The sequence below is a fragment of the Taudactylus pleione genome, unplaced genomic scaffold (genome assembly GCF_031769625.1).
Source record: "Taudactylus pleione unplaced genomic scaffold, aTauple2 ptg000897l, whole genome shotgun sequence".
NCBI lineage: Eukaryota > Metazoa > Chordata > Amphibia > Anura > Myobatrachidae > Taudactylus > Taudactylus pleione.
Window position 1 is genome coordinate 1,841,624 of NW_028285298.1, and position 17,160 is coordinate 1,858,783.

The window sequence follows — 17,160 nt, forward strand, 5'->3', positions numbered from 1 at the left end:
CGCGCTGAATCGCGTCATCATAACCCCACCCCCCGCATAGCAATGCCGGAAATATCAGCATTTTTTGTGGGGGGCGGAGCCTAAATGACGCTATTGCGTGGCTCCGCCCCCAGTCACACCCCTAAACACTTGTAAAGTGCCCGGCCACGCCCCTCTATACAGGCCCCGCCCCTCTGCTACACCGACCTGGCTGCTTCCTCCTGGAGGAAGCAGCCAGGATGTAGGCAAGTATGCAGTGGACAGGGTGAAGTTGGAGGGGGCAGGCAAGAGGAAGAGGGGACAGAAATGAGGCAGGTACATGGGGGTGAGTTAAAATTACTGAGGCTGTTAAAAAGAGGGGATAATGGAATTAGACAGGTGATAATAATGAAGGAGGTAAAGAAGAGGGGTGAGAGAAGTGCAGAGAAGAAGAGTCAGGTAAAGGAAATCCTGCTGATTGGGCCGACCTATCTACCACATCGGCCAGTGTGTAAACACTATGCATGACCCTGCGCACTCCCGCGGGTCGTCCATCGGGGATGTTCCGTCGGCCTGCACGTAGGGCCGATGGAACAACCCAGATGCCGACGCTGGCATAGTGGATGGAGCCGGTGCCCGACATATCGGATGTTTGGTCACCAAATCATGCCAGGGCTGTCTTAACAGCAGTGTGGGCCCTGGGCAAAGCAATGCACTGGGGCCCCTACCCACCCATGATATGGTATGTCCACAGCAACCAATCACTGCCGGTATCGTCTCCCAAACCAATCGCTGCTGCGGACACAGAACCAGGGGTGCCACCAGAAACGGAGGGGCCCGGGACAGACAAAATAGGCAGGGCCCCTGGGCCCCCCTCTCCCTTTCCCTGCTACCACTAAGTCTCAGGAGTCATGACTTACCTTATCGCCTTGAAGAGTGCTCCTTTCTTCTGGCTTCTTCTCCTCCAGGTTTGGCTGGCAATGCTCCTCACGCATCACGGCTCCTCTGACCTCTTCCTTCCAGCAGCTTTGTGTGACGTCATGAAGTCACGAGCGCTGACTCCAAAGAGAAAAAAAAGAATTATTGAACAGGGGCAAACACAGGATTTTCTGGGGGGAAAACACACATAAACACACACACACACACACATATATATATTATATACAGTATATAACATGTATATACTATATATAACACACATATATACACATTACCCCATACACATATATACATGCTATATAACACATATGCAGTATACACACACTATACACACTAACATACATACACAGGTTCGGTATGAATAGCCAGCGGCTGAATAGCCTCCGATTCAAATACCGACACCAGAAGCCCAATTGTCTCCAATCCCGACAGGGACGGTAAGTACCCTAACCATCCCCCTCTCTCCCCTAACCCTCCCCTTGTGGTGCCTAACTCTAACACCCCCCCCTTCCCACTCCCTAAACCTAATCCTCCCCGGGGGGTGCCTAACCCTAATCTCCCCCCAGGGGTATCTAAACTAACCCCCCCATCCCAGGCTAAGTATCATACTTACCCGTATACTTACCTTCGGGATGGCGAGGTCGAGATGCCGACGTCAGTATCCTGATGTCTTCGGGATATCATCATCGGCATTATGCCGGGCATTGGGAATCCGACGTCGGTATATCGACGTCCAGGATTCCGCCCGCCGGCATATTAATCGTATACCACATACACATATATACACACTAACATAATAAACATACATACATACACATATATACACACTAATACATACATACACACTACATACACACAGATATATACACACTACATACACATATATACACTAACACATACATACACATATATACACACTACATACACACTAACACATACATACACATATATACACACTAACACATACAGATATATACACACTACATACACATATATACACAATAACACATACATATACACACTACATACACATATAAACACATTAACACATATATACACATACATACAGATATACACACACTACATACACATACATACACACTAACACATACATACACATATATACACACTAACACATACATACACATATATACACACTACATACACATATATACACATTAACACATACATGCACATATACACACTACAGTACATACACATATATACACATTAACACATACATACACATATATACACATTAACATACATACAGATATATACACACTACATACACATATATACACATTAACACTAGACACATACATACACATGCTAAAACACATAAAATACATAATTATTACTTACACTTAACAACAGCAGGATCAGGATGCAACTCCCATGATTAGGCTCCGCCCCCTCCATAATGCCGCGATTCACTGGTGTATGGGGGCGGGGCTTGTCACATTGACTCCGCCCTCATTGTGGTCAGCATCAGCGACTGAAGAGGAAAACTGGCCAATCGGTTCCCAGGTTGGAGCAGGCACATTCCTCCTCCTGTTAGTGCGGGCCTGCAGGCAGCAGTGGCAGGAGCGGCCCCCTCTGATTCTGCCTGTGTCAGGGTCCCCGCACAGAACACACACAGTGCGTCTTCAAGCCTTGATGCTCCACGACCTGCTCTGTTTTAAAAACGGCTGCAGGGGGTCGGGTTGGCGGGCCCCTAGAACCTTCGGGCCCTTGGGCAGCTGCCCAAAAAGCCCAATGGAAGAGACGGCCCTGAATCATGCAGTATGTATTGACCGCCCGATATATATTGCGTGGTCGGGCGTCGCATCGCTGGACACACACATCGGCAAGTGTGTACCCAGCTGAAGCCTGGCAAGGGAATAAGGTATGAAAAGAGGGAGGAGGTAACAATATGGAGGCTGGTGTAGAGGGAGAAAAGCAATATAGGCAGATAATAAGGCTGTGCATACACTAATATATTTAGGTTAGAGAAGAGGGGGAATAAAGGAAGTTAGGCAGGTAGAGAGTGAGGGCAAAGAGACAACCCCATAAATTGTGATTTTTTTATTGGACTTTTTAGGATTGGTTTAGGCTTGTTTTGGGCTTGTTTTTTACTTATAGGTTGTTTGTTTTCCATTTCAGAGTTGGCAACACTGTACGTACACCACCGGGGTTAAGTACATCTATGAATCAGGACCTTAGTACAAAGATGCACACATTTGAGAACAAAAGGGGTTTGGTTGTACAGCATCTCACAGTGGCAAACGCAGGATTTCTAGAGGGGGGTTTCCAAATGCTTGATTTTAGAGCATACTTACCTACATTGCTGGGCAGCTTTCCGGGAGCAGCAGGAGGGGACCTGCTGCTCTCCTCTTCGTGGGGCGGGGCCAGACGATAGACATCATTAGGCCCCGCCCCCTTTACAGAAAACCCCCGTGATTCGTGGGTCCGTGAGGAGGGGGTGGGGCTAAAAGACACGATTTGCCTAATTTAGCCAGCCCCTTCCCGACGGACCCGATAATTTCAGGTAAAATCTCCCCATCCTGCCCACTTCACTAGGAAGTGGGCAGGATGCGGAAGATATGCCTACTCTTCCGGGATCGCGGGGGGTTACCCGAAAAATCGGGAGCCTCCCGCGATTCCCGGGAGAGTAGGCATGTATGTTTTAGAGTGAGTGTGGCTGGTCCATGAAGAGGGCATAATTAGCACTTATCCAGCTTTAATATGTTACATACAAAGTATATTGTGTTGCATAATTCCAGCATGTACAGGACCAACGATCACAGAGAGCCATTAGATGCGGCAGTAGGTCCATCCTGTAAGAAGCAGAATGTTTTTTTTAGATGCGGGCACCATTCCTGAGCATTGGAGCAAGTCCAGGAGACTGGGGGAGCAGCAGAAGAACTTAGCACTGCCCTGGACATATACTGTATGTACATATCGGTCTCCTTATGTACTGGATAGTGTATTATTATACAGTATTAATTATTAACCCTATTGATGGTCTATAGCAGTGCACCCCTAACAGTGCATGTTTTCCACATCTCCTAGTTGGTGCACAGGTATATTTATTACTGGTTGACACATTTTAAAAGATCCACAGTTGGTGCTTGTGGCGTTTATTCCAGAGAATAATCGCCAGGAATGATGTCATGTAAATATATATATATATATAAATGTGTGTATCAACATGGTTTCTAGGCAGTGTCCTGTATTTGACCTGTAGGAATACAAAGCTTGGAGGAGATTTGTCTTCCTGGAACCAGGCATCTAGATAACCATCTCTTCTCTCTACAGGCCATAAAGTTTGGGGAGAGATACATCCTTAATGCAGATGGTCAGACCTGGTCAAGCCAGGTCATGGGATATAAAACCCTTTAGAAGGGAGATGACAAGAATGTAGGGTATGTTACCTGCTTATTGGTTTCTAAAGACCCCTTCACACTGTTTCAAGACCCCCTACTTCCTATAGACAATATGGAAGGGTGTGGCCGATTTCTTAATGCCCAGTGTACAGCAATGAAAGAGTGAAAAACCCAAAGGTGGGGGCTAGTGCAGCTGTGAGGGTATAACTATGCATCTCCCTCAGTGATAAGTGTTCTTGTGCCCAAGGAGAGTCCTGACGACTGGCCGGAATCCAATGCTCCTGTGTCTCCTTCACAACAGGGTCTAGATGTAAAGACTCTGGGTTCTTTTTCATTTTAATTCCTTTTATTTTCTGAACCTATTTGTGATATATTTGTATTGTCCATATTTGTACTACCTTTTTCTGTAATCAATAACCTTGGAAATATTTTTCGGATTAAACATTCTTAATCCAGTGTATTCTCCGTGTTCTTGTCGAATTCACGAGCCTGTGAGGTCAAAGCTACGTACCTATATGTAAGTGAGTGTGCATATTGAGATTTAAGGGGAGAACCTAACGACTCCCGTTAACTTCGTTGGTGGTGGCAGAACCGTGTTAGAGTAACCGCACGTGCTGAGGTAACCATAAGTCACTGGTGGCGATTCTCAGATTGAGGTATCTGGAGAATCGGCCGGCTGGTCGTGACAAATTGGTGGCAAGCGGTGGGATGATGATAATTGTTGTTTTTATCACAAGAACTTAAGTGAATTAATAGTGTGTGATTCTTGAGAGAAACTACATCATAAATTCACCGGAGAATTACGCTCAAGGTTTAGATTTTAAACGGACATACGTAGCAAATAGTTTCTGTTCCCCCCCTCCTCTCTTGTTTTTCTTTTCTATTTTATTTGGCAATTAGTTGAGGTCCAGAATGACCACAGAGTACCTGCAACAGAAAAGAGATGACCTTGTGGCCATGTGTATGGAGAGAAACATTGCCTGGAAGGGCCAGAACAAGGATCAACTGGCCCAATTACTCCAAGTGGCGGATCAGAATCTTGCTGCTGAAGGTGGCCAGACAATGGACAACCCTGCTGCAGAGGCGCAATCTGTACTGGACCTTACAACAGATGCCCAGTGGGGGTCGGACACCTCTGCTGGGTCAAGTGAGTCTGCATTAGAGAGTTTCCTTCAAACTGCTGCCAGGCATATGAAGGACAGGGACTCTGCCACAACTCTGCAGCTGATGCAGCAGTTCCAAACGTCTGCGGACAGGGAAGCTGCTGGACGCCGAGCTGACCAGGAAGCAGAAGCTGCCGAGCGGAAGGCAGTCCGAGAGGCTGAGGCTGCAGAGCGCCAGGCTGCGGCTGAGGAGCGCCAGGCTGAGCGCGTGTTCCAGCTGGAGATGGCCAGACTCCGCGGACAGAATGCCACCTGTGAACCGGGTGGGAAAAAGCCCCGGCACGATCAATTTCCTGTATTGGAGAAGGATGGTGACCTCGATACGTTCCTGAGGGGGTTTGAAAAGACTTGCCGACATTTTGCACTGGACCACAGTGAATGGGCAAGTTATTTAACCCCTGGGCTGAGAGGAAAAGCTTTGGAGGCGTTTGCAGATCTTCCCCAGGAACTGGATGGTGATTATGCTGCGATTAAAAAAGCCTTGTTACAGCGTTTCAACATCACCCCTGAGGCTTATCGACAAAAGTTCAGAGACTCAAAGCGCAGTCCCTCTGATACCTATGCGGGACTGTTAGCGCAATTGTCAACCCTGTTGCATCAGTGGGTTGATGGATTGCAGGTGACGGACTTTGACAAACTAAAGGACCTTATTCTCCAGGAACAGTTCCTCACACTGTGTCCAGCGGAGGTCAAAGAGTGGGTCCTGGATCGGGATCCCAAAACGTCTCAGGAGGCTGCCAGCCTGGCAGACAAGTACACCAGCACTCGGGCTTCTGTGGTGAAGAAGAGCTGGGGGATGCCAGGACAAGCGGCATGGAGAGAGAGACGACCTGGAGGATCACCCCCGCGGTACCCTGCAAAGCCAGCTGTTGCTGCACCTTTTGGGGGGGGCGGGGGGAAAACCTGTTTTGGCAACTGGCCACAGGTGTTTTACATGCAATGAGCTGGGGCACATCAGTGTCGATTGCCCCAAGAAGAAAAGATCAACACCCTCTCCTGTGAGTGGCCCGGCAGGGAAACCTGTGCCAGCCATCCTGTGTGTGGAAGGGCCCCAAGGACACCCCTGGGACAATCTACAAGCGGTCCAGGTAGGACACCAAGTTGCACTTGGGCTATTAGACTCTGGCTCAGACCTGACTCTCATCCACCCAGCCTTAGTGGGTCCCGAGGATATTATTCCAGGGAAGACTATTACAGTGCGGGGAGTGGGTGGGGTGCACCCAGAGGTGCCTATGGCTCGTGTGTATCTTGACTGGGGAGTTGGGAGAGGTATCCGGGATGTTGGGGTGCTGGACAATTTACCTGCTACAGTGCTGTTGTGGTGTGATTTGGGGAAAATGCTAACTAAATATGTAAATGAGAATTATGTTGTAAATGATGCAAAGGTACAATCTAATCTAGCTTTTCCCCAGGTGACCCCTGCTGACCGACCCAGCATGAGTACAAATGAATGTGATTGTATCAGTGATGTACAAAGTTCTGTTCTAGCAGATAACCCTTTACAGTTCCACAGGCCGGAGTCCGGTCAGTCAGAACTGGGTCTGCCGGTGTACCCTAATGAAAAACTGTGTAATGTACTGTTAACAGATGATATTGCAAATGTACCATCATCAGGGGTTGGAGTGAATACTGTATGCAACAATGCGTCCAATGTAACCCCTGCATTTACAGTAATGACCCGGCCCACAGCAGCGCAGAGGGGCTGTGAGTTAACCCTTGCAGGTGTGGAGACCAGCTCAATAGAGGTTAATCCCCCTCATCCCCCCTCCCTCCCTGTACACAGGTCTGTCTCAGACACTGATTTGGGAAAGGGCGGGGCAGCTGCTGCCCTAACTCCTTACAGTGACCAGGTAGTCCAGAGGGATGCTATCAAAGCTGTACAGGAAACTGACCCTAGCCTGGAATCTGCAAGAGCACGAGTTAGCCGAGCAGGTCAGGAAGGGAAACATGTTAGAATAAGCCAGGAATACCAGGAAGGGAAGCATGTTAGAATAAGCCAGGAATACCAGGAAGGGAAGCATGTTAGAATAAGCCAGAAATACCAGGAAGGGAAACAGGATAGGATCAGCCTGGAATCTGTAAGAGCACGAGGAATACCAGGAAGGGAAACCAGATATAATTTTTGTGGAAAATGAAATATCTTGGGAGAGAAATATCAGGGTTGTACAACAAGGTGCAGTTACTGGCATAGCCGAGTGTCCCACTGTATATGGTACTGGTGAAATTACTCCAGTCCCTGGTGCAAATGATCTGGAAAAATTACAAGTACCAGGGATTGATGGTAACGAAATGTGTAAACGTGTGTCTGATGTGACTCCTGCCATAATTGTAAGTACCAGGAAGGAAGCAGCACAGAGGAGCTGTGCAGTAATCCCTGAAGGAATGAGCAGTGGTCTGCTAGCAGTCACAGAGGACAGTAATAATGTGTGTCCAAAGTCTCTCCACCCTCACACACAGACCCTCATTCCAGCAGATCTAGGAAGACAGGAAGTTTTCAAGATGGAATCTGGTAGGGTCAGTAATGTGTTAGAGTCCACCCATGTTTGTATGGCAACTGATGGTCCAGGTATCAGAGCCAAAGTATATAGTTCCCAGTATGTGATGTATCTCTGGCCTAAGACAGATCATGAGGGGGAGGAAAGGATTCTAGCCCCAACTAACTATGACAGAGAGAACCTTAGCCTCAAACTTCCTGCTGCTGAGCCTGTGCTTGTGATCCTGTCACACACCACTGACCCAGTCATGAGCCATACACCCCCCACTGGGCTGTTGGATAAGGACCTGACTGGAATGCTGGATAGCAATGTATCAGAATTAGATGATCCTGTGAGGGACGAGGGTGTTTCAGAGCCACAGCTGACACAGTTAAGCATCCTACCCCTTGAATTAGAAATGCAGGCTGGTAACCAACTGTTTAAAAATGTGATGTCTGATTGTACGTTGCCTCCAATGACTGACATGGAGTTTGCAAAAGTTCCTTCTCCTGTTGTAGGTCTCAGGGAGCTAGAGATTGACAATGATCACTCCCAGATACTGTGTAAGGAGATGGAGCCAGGGCAGAGTGATAAAGGGAAGTACTCCCTACCTGAACCAGCAGTGATTCAGACCAGGTCAGATGAGCTGGAGGCCCAGGACTGCCCAGAAGGCATGAGTGAGGTGCCGTACTCAAGGCAGAGGGTAGAAGGAGGTATCCTTCACCCACAACCAGACATGGTGGAGGTTATGACTGCATGGTCTACCCCTAAGGTTGATGAGAAGGTTGTGTCTATATTAGGTACTGCCGAGTACTCCCACCGGTCTGAATCCCAATCCAGCACCCTAAACCAAATACTTAGGACATTTGTGAAATCCCAGGGAAGAGACCAGGAGAGGTTCCTGCCGCATCTCCTCTTGCCATACTGCGATGTGCCGCAGGAACCCTCTGGACTCCTATGCGGGTGCAGGGAGTGCAACCACTTAGATTTGGTTAGGAAAGAGTGGGAAGGTAAATGGATTCCCCCTGAAATGTCAGTGGTGTCATACATGGTGACGTTCAGGGAGGAGTTGCAGTCCCTAAGGGAAATGGCGCAGAACGATCTGAATGCTGCTCAGGAGAAACAGAAGCTCTGGTATGACGGCAGCATGAGGGAGGGTACAATTGAGTTAGGCCAAAAGGGCCTGGTGCTGAGCCCTATGCAGCTGACCAAGCTAAAGGCTGCCTGGGAAAGTCCCCAGCTACTAGTACCACATCTCCAAGATATCAATAATATGTTGGCACAAGGTGATGGGTGGAAGAGGCAGACTGTGCACCACAGTAATTTGCTCATAGCTTGGCATAACATGGAAACTTGTGTAATAGCCATGTGTCACCTAAATGAAAATGATCAGAAATCTGACCCCTTGGTGAATTTAGAAGCTGCTGTGCTGCCATTAGAAGACATGGTAGTGGGGGTCACAGGAGAGAATGTGATAGGTGGATCACTGTCTCTCCTGTGCCCATCTTCAGGGGGAGGTTTGGCGTTTATTCCAGAGAATAATCGCCAGGAATGATGTCATGTAAATATATATATATATAAATGTGTGTATCAACATGGTTTCTAGGCAGTGTCCTGTATTTGACCTGTAGGAATACAAAGCTTGGAGGAGATTTGTCTTCCTGGAACCAGGCATCTAGATAACCATCTCCTCTCTCTACAGGCCATAAAGTTTGGGGAGAGATACATCCTTAATGCAGATGGTCAGACCTGTTCAAGCCAGGTCATGGGATATAAAACCCTTTAGAAGGGAGATGACAAGAATGTAGGGTATGTTACCTGCTTATTGGTTTCTAAAGACCCCTTCACACTGTTTCAAGACCCCCTACTTCCTATAGACAATATGGAAGGGTGTGGCCGATTTCTTAATGCCCAGTGTACAGCAATGAAAGAGTGAAAAACCCAAAGGTGGGGGCTAGTGCAGCTGTGAGGGTATAACTATGCATCTCCCTCAGTGATAAGTGTTCTTGTGCCCAAGGAGAGTCCTGACGACTGGCCGGAATCCAATGCTCCTGTGTCTCCTTCACAACAGGGTCTAGATGTAAAGACTCTGGGTTCTTTTTCATTTTAATTCCTTTTATTTTCTGAACCTATTTGTGATATATTTGTATTGTCCATATTTGTACTACCTTTTTCTGTAATCAATAACCTTGGAAATATTTTTTGGATTAAACATTCTTAATCCAGTGTATTCTCCGTGTTCTTGTCGAATTCACGAGCCTGTGAGGTCAAAGCTACGTACCTATATGTAAGTGAGTGTGCATATTGAGATTTAAGGGGAGAACCTAACGACTCCCGTTAACTTCGTTGGTGGTGGCAGAACCGTGTTAGAGTAACCGCACGTGCTGAGGTAACCATAAGTCACTGGTGGCGATTCTCAGATTGAGGTATCTGGAGAATCGGCCGGCTGGTCGTGACAGTGCTAATAATTTCATTTGTGATACTAAGAAGAACATGCAGCACTAGTAACATTATATTATATTACTATTTCTATTGTGGTCATGGTGTGTGCTGGGGAGGGGGTTTCCAGGCAGACGGAAGCCCCCCCTGTGTTTGCCTATGTCACATATCAAGCACTGAAACCCGATGTGATTTCTTGGTATACCTCTGATGACACAATAGTATCGGAGCAAGACCGACCAGCTCTTACTGGACCTCATGTCTTTATGTAAGCAGGAACAGTTACAGTGACACAATTGTAATAACAGCACTTTATAATGGGCCGCACGTCTCTGGTGAGACTGGTAAAAAAGAAAAAAATCGCATAGATTTTTTGATAGCACCAATTTGTCTGGTTCTCAGTGAACCATAAATCTCTGCCTGATCCTTATCTAGAATCCAAGTATCTCTAATAGGAACGTCAGTGCCCCAGATTGCTCTATAATGAGGCTGCACCATATGTCAGATTACAGTGTGCTTTCCAGTCTAATAAGCTTTACATTCGTTTCTCTAGCAATGCTAGGAAAGCTTCATTCAGTTATCTAGTGGCCAGCCGCCATTGTCCCTGCTAATGTATATTTGTACAATAGATATATCTCCGCTATATTATACAAGAAGTGTCATAGCGGTGTGCCACAGTCACAGTCTAACGGCGGGATATACTAAAAGCATGGTAGATCGCACCTGTCTTCGGGTACATACTGCGGTTGGTTACCGCGGTATGTACAGAGCTGGCCCTAGGCATAGACAAGCTAAGCAAATGCCTGGGGCATTTAAGCCTGGGGCATCCAAGCCTGCCTAGGGCCGGTGGAGGTTTGGTGCAGGCACGGCCGGGGCACCTTCTGCCGGCTGGACAGAGACTCTGGCAACTGCTACTGCCGCTGCACAGTGTCCACGATCGGAGCTCAGCTGACAGATCCGATTGGGCCTGGCAGCAGCAAACAGTGAGCAGGCAGCAGTGGTACAGCCAATAGCAGTTTGCGGGGGCGGAGCACATAGACAGCGGCTAGTGGTTAGCGCCGGTCCAGCTCTGGGGCGTCACACAATCAGAATGAGCTTCTGCGCATGGGCAGAGGCTCATTCAGGACTATTAGTAAATGGTTGTCAGAGGGCTGCTGCACCATGGGCCTTTGCGGAGCTCGGAGTAGTGAGTCACAGCTCGTGGCTCTGGGTTCCGTCTCCAGCAATCATCGCACACAGCTGCGGCCTGCCAGCCTGAGACGGGAAGAGTGGGTCCGCCACCTGCAGCGCGATAACTGGCATTCTCCGACCACACAGCGCACTGAATTAAATAGCTCCGCGAGCTCGCTCCCAGCGCTATTCAACTTGCGTTGGATTGAATCACCCCCATAGGTCAGGAATTTGCAACTGAATTACTGAAAACCTCTATGGTGCACGCGTCACCCAGAACCTACTCACAAAGTCGCTGTTGCAATCGGGTCAGGCAAAATGTTGTGTAAAAGTGGTGGGCGTTCCTGGGCGTTCGCTCGCAGTGTGCACAATATTGGTCCGCTTAGTGGGCATGTTGTGAGCGTGAAAGCGGCTGCATTCACAAATGTCCAGCCGCAGGCTTAGGAAGCCATCGTTGGACAGAGGAATTGCACCTTCCGCAGGGCTGGTGCAAGTTTCAGTGGTGCGACTAATGGTTAGGTAGAAGGACGCATCAATTACAGTGTGCACGCTAAACATGGGCATCTCGGTCCTTGACAATGCCGCAGGATGCGTCTGAGGGAAAGAAGTGCCTCCTGACAGCGTCTGCGCTTCAAAGATGCAGCATCGAATCAACATTGCGACCCATCAGTGATGTTTCCAGCATCGCCCACCTGAGTAAGCTGAAGCTTGCTAAGTCTTGCCCACCTCCTGCCCGCTTGCAAGGCCAGGAAATCCGTTTCCTCCGTCGCATACCTGGCCTCGGCACTCCCAGGAAACAGGGTGACATGTCCCCTTTTCCGGGAATGCAGGTCGGCGGAGATGTTCGGAAACCATCAGGGTTACGTACATCTATGAATCAGAACCTTAGTACAAGTGATTGAGTAAACAGGTAACTCTTCAGGTTGTTTTTACAGATTGCTAGAGAGGAGGTCTGTTGGACCAGGAGAGACAGCAGGTTCCAAAGAGTAGAAGCCACATAGCCAAAATCTTGGGCCCCAAATCGAGTAGAGGGTCTAGGTACTGTTAGAAGTCCTTAGTCTACTAATAAAACAGGGAATTAGAAGTTGCTTCAAGCACCTGGTACCGAGGTTCCCAAACTCGGTCCTAACCGTCCAGGTTTTAAGGATATCCATGTCTGACCATAGGTGACTTAATTAGTACCTCAGTCAATTTGATTTAACCACCAGTGCTCAACCATGGATATGGTTGTGCACTGGTTTCCGTTCCTGTCCTGCGGTACAGATTTGCCATCTGAGGATGACGTATTCTGTACCACAAGCCAAACAGAGCAGGGAAGCAGCATACTGTCTGCCTGGCACTGGCTCCTCCCCCCTTTTCCCAGCATCCATTGCAGCAGGTCTGACCCGCTGCTCTTATACGCTGGTGCATGCGCAGTAAGAATACAGGCATATGGGGCTCCCGATATGTCTGTATTCTCACTGCGTCAAGGGATCTTGGAGGGTCCGGGCAGCGCCCGAAGACACCACACAGGTAAGTATATGAATGGCTACTAAACATCACTATATAATCGCATTGATGCGATGCGATATACAGTGTATAGTGATGTCTATCATGAGCCACTTCATGTTCTCTATGAATAGACCCTTTATGAATAGACCTAAGATCTGCGATATTGAATTGTTACTTATCACTATACATCATTTTGATGCAATATATAGCTCGTCTAAGTAGCAATTCATGTAGTATGGGACAGAGAAGACCCGGTATAGGAATATGCCGGGTCACCTTTGCGGCTGGAGGGGGGCATGTGGGCAGCAGGGGTAGTGCAGAGCGAGGGGGGACTGGGGCATCAGCAGGCAGTTGTGAGGAGGTGACCGGGCATATGCCCTGGGCTCCTCTGATTGGCTGCTGCCGGTGAAAGGGACGTGGAGAGCAGGGAGGAGGCGGGGAGACAGCTGTCTTCTCTGCTCTTCTCCCCATGCACATTACGCCATCCTAAGTAGGAGAAAAGCTTTGTAGAAGCTGGGGGAAATCTGAGCTTTCCGTGCGTCGATGAATCGCTCTCCCCATACTACTATATGGGGAAGTGAGGTGTATACTTAGCAGGGGTACCGCTGGATAATCTCAGATTTCTCCACGGTGACCCCTTCTGTGAATAGGGGGAAGCAGTGAAAGACCCTGTTATCACCGATAAGGGGCTTTTCAATGACCAAAGTACCAACCAATCAGCTTCTAACTGTCATGTTACAGGCTGTGTTTGAAAAATGACAGGAGCTGATCGGTTGGTACTTTATCTCCAAGGCTTAGTAAATCTCACCCATATTGTGAAAACTTAGCAACAAAATGTAATATTTAGAAGAGCTGGATAACATTGGGTAAATTTCAACACAATTCTCCTACAGCAGTGATCAGATGTGCACTATTTTCTGTCACAAGGTTGCAACACTTCTGCAAATACAGTGTAGATGTTGCAATGCCGGCCTGTGACATCAGAATTTCAACACTCTTGTTGGGAGGCGGGCCAGGGAATAGAAAATGGGACAAATCATTTAAGTACGATGGTAGAGGGGAGATATTTATATATACACACCATTTTTTTTTTTTATTAACCGCACCTATGAAATAGTTTTATAAATGAACATTTGTGTATATCTGTAAGAGTTGTGGTAAGGCCAGATTTGTAAATGACCACAGGCCTGTATGTGGCAGAATCGCAGTGGAAAGTCCCGCACAGGACTCTCTAGCTCAGTTGGGGAGATCAGTGCTCAGCCCCGTTATTTGCCGCTGGCTCCTGCTTCACTTACCTGCACTTGTCCTCACTGCGTGATGCTTCTCCACGTTGTAAACGCTGGCTTCTCCGATTCATGGGTGCAGCCATCTTGGTCTGGTCACCTGATCTTGCACCTGCCAATCCTGCTCAGCTCCTGGGGTCAGCTGAGTGTATTGTAAAACCAGCAACAGGCACTAGGTATATAAATCCTTCCTGGGATCTCAGTCAGTGTCTGTGCAACGTCTCCTAACTGTTTTCCTTTTTGCTCCTGCGGGATCCACATTTGTTCCTGACCTAGTACACTTCGCTTACCAACGGTCACATTTTTAAAGGATCCACAGGCAACCTGGAAACCATCAACTGTTCGGGGTCCTGAAGACCAGGTTTGACAACACCTGCTACAGACAAATTTGAGTGCACCGACCTTTCTTCCTTCACCGACAGCTCCTTGAGACCCTAGAACAGGCCTGGCCAACCTGTAGCTCTCCAGCTGTTGTGAAACTACAAGTCCCAGCATGCCTTGCAACAGTTTTAGCATTCCCTAATAGCAAAACTGTAGCAGGGCATGCTGGGACATGTAATTTCACAACAGCTGGAGAGCCACAGGTTGGCCAGGCCTGCCCTAGAACATCGTATTGTGGCAGTGGAAGCACCACAACCCTCTCCACAGGGAAGAAGATTATTCTCAGAGGTGTCGGTGCCCTGGCTGGAACTGGAGTTCCCATCATCGGGCAGCTCCTCATCACAGGCCTGTGGGGTGGTTGCATCTGCAGGGACACTTGGTGAGTTCTCCAAAATAGGTGAAACATCCCAAGAAGTACGGTTTACAGAGGCAGATAAAGAGGTGGTGGCTGGAACAGGTTTAGGCTCTGCAGGCACAGGTGGGCTTTCTGGCTGGTCTACTCCTTTCACATCCAGTCCCGGGAAACCCTTTTGACTCAAGGGAAACTCTGATCCAAAGAGGCCCAGCAGAATGGAAGCCTAGTATGAACACAGGAGGCACCAGTCAATCATTGGACCCAAGACCCCTCCAATAGCATGCAAGCCTGTGCTTCCAAATAGAAGGAGCTGGGAAGAACTGCTGGGCTATAATGTGTGGGATACCAGCAGGATGTCCAAGAATATTGTACAGACCACCACTGTGCACCAGTCCAGGGATGAATGCAAATGATAAGATGTTCAGGGGGGTAAACAGGGAGTAATCCATCAACAAAGCCTCTTATACCGCTTTTACACTGAAATTCCGGGTCTGACCAGGAGTTGCAACAGGGTTCCTATCCGGATCAGACCCAGAATTTAGCCGGCGCCGACCCAAGATATTCCAGAGTTGGCGCCGTTCACACCAGAGCTGGGTCTGCATAGACCCGGCGTTGAAGTGCACGCTTGGAGATGATGTAATCTCCAAGCCCCACTGAAGCCGGATCAATCGGCCAGCATGTGGCGCGCTCCAGGTCATCGTGACCCGAAGCACGCCGCTCACACTGCAGGGTTTCACGGGTCATTCCAGTGTTAAACCCTGCAAGTTACCTGGTTTGGATTGCCAGGTAACTCGACCCGGCGATTCAACCTTCTCCCCTTTTACACCAAGGAGCTACCCAGGTTAACCCTGCAATAACCCGGGTTTTAGATCTGGTGTAAAAGGGGTATTACTATGGTACAAGGTTATCTTCTGGGCTTGCCTAAAGACATAATTAATGCCAGATAGATTAACACAATTACAAATGATCACCAAGGGAACCTACAAGAGAACATCCACACTAGGGTATTGCATTGGCCACTAGAATAACGGTGTGCTCTATCCACAGATAACCTTTTTTGGAAAGCAACAGTTTCAAACAATTCCATTAATTGCCCCTTTGAGCCTGAACATAATTAAATAATTTCCCTATTTGTGGTGGACACTTACCACTGATTACAGGTCCTTTGTGATAGTTCCACATTAACACTTTGCTGTCTTCTATTGACGGCACTGGCACATATAGTAACCCGCAACAAGAGCTTGGCACGTCACGCGGTAGTTGAACTTGTTTTTTTGCATCCCTCTTTTTTTTTTTAAAACAATTTGCAGCTTTTTGGTCCCTCTGCTCCTCTATGATATCATAGCTGTAATGTGATTTATATTTGGGGGAAGGGAGGTCACTTCTGCTTTTTAAAACAAGTCTTCTAAAAGCAGGGTGCACAGTACTATCAGGGCTAATCCACCCAAGTGGCCTTATCCGGCTCTGTGGTCTCTGTAATTATATGATCCCATTCCGAACATAAAGTCGATGTTTTACGCAGATGGAACGATTGTCTACCATTGCACATGTGTATGTTGTAGTTTGCACGCGCTGCGATTAAATTGCGATTTGGGTCACACATAGGATTTACTTGCAAAGTGATTGACAGGTAGTCTGCGTTTGGGGGGAGGTAACATTGTAGCTACAAAAACGCAGGTGTGTCGGGTGCGTTTAAACTAGGGGTGAGCGGGTTCGGATTTCTGAAATCCGAACCCCCCCGAGCCCCCCCGATCCGAGTCCGATCCGAGTCAGGCTCGACTTTTCCCGCCTGACTCGGATCTGAAATCGAGGCAAAACGTCATCATCCCGCCTTCCGAGTCTCGCGGGTTTTGGATCCTACATAAGGTACCCGCGTCGGCGCCATTTTCTCACTCGGCTGTGGACAGTGAAGAGGGAGGGTGGGAGTTAGGGCTGTGTAGTGTAGTGTAGTGTAGTGCTGCTGTTGTCCACTACTTCAAAGTCCATAGGGGCTGGCTGTGTTGTGCTGTGCTGCTGTTGTTAATAGGGGCTGTGTCCACTACTTCAAAGTCCATAGGGGCTGGCTGGACTGTGTTTTGCAGTCAGTTCTCCATAGGGGCTGTGTCCACTCCAAAGTCCTGTGCAGTGTCCCAGTCCTAA

General features: G+C 48.2%; 1 protein-coding gene across 1 annotated transcript; it reads left to right on the plus strand.

Annotated features, from left to right (window-relative positions):
• The first annotated feature begins 5,171 nt into the window (after window positions 1–5,171).
• On the plus strand, window positions 5,172–15,200 carry LOC148474062 (uncharacterized). Its single transcript, XM_088459182.1, is given in 5 exon segments — window positions 5,172–6,305; window positions 6,307–7,506; window positions 8,048–8,465; window positions 8,703–9,349; window positions 14,934–15,200. Coding segments are annotated over 5 exon segments (3,660 nt in total). The 5' UTR covers window positions 5,172–5,177.
• The last annotated feature ends 1,960 nt before the right edge of the window (window positions 15,201–17,160 follow it).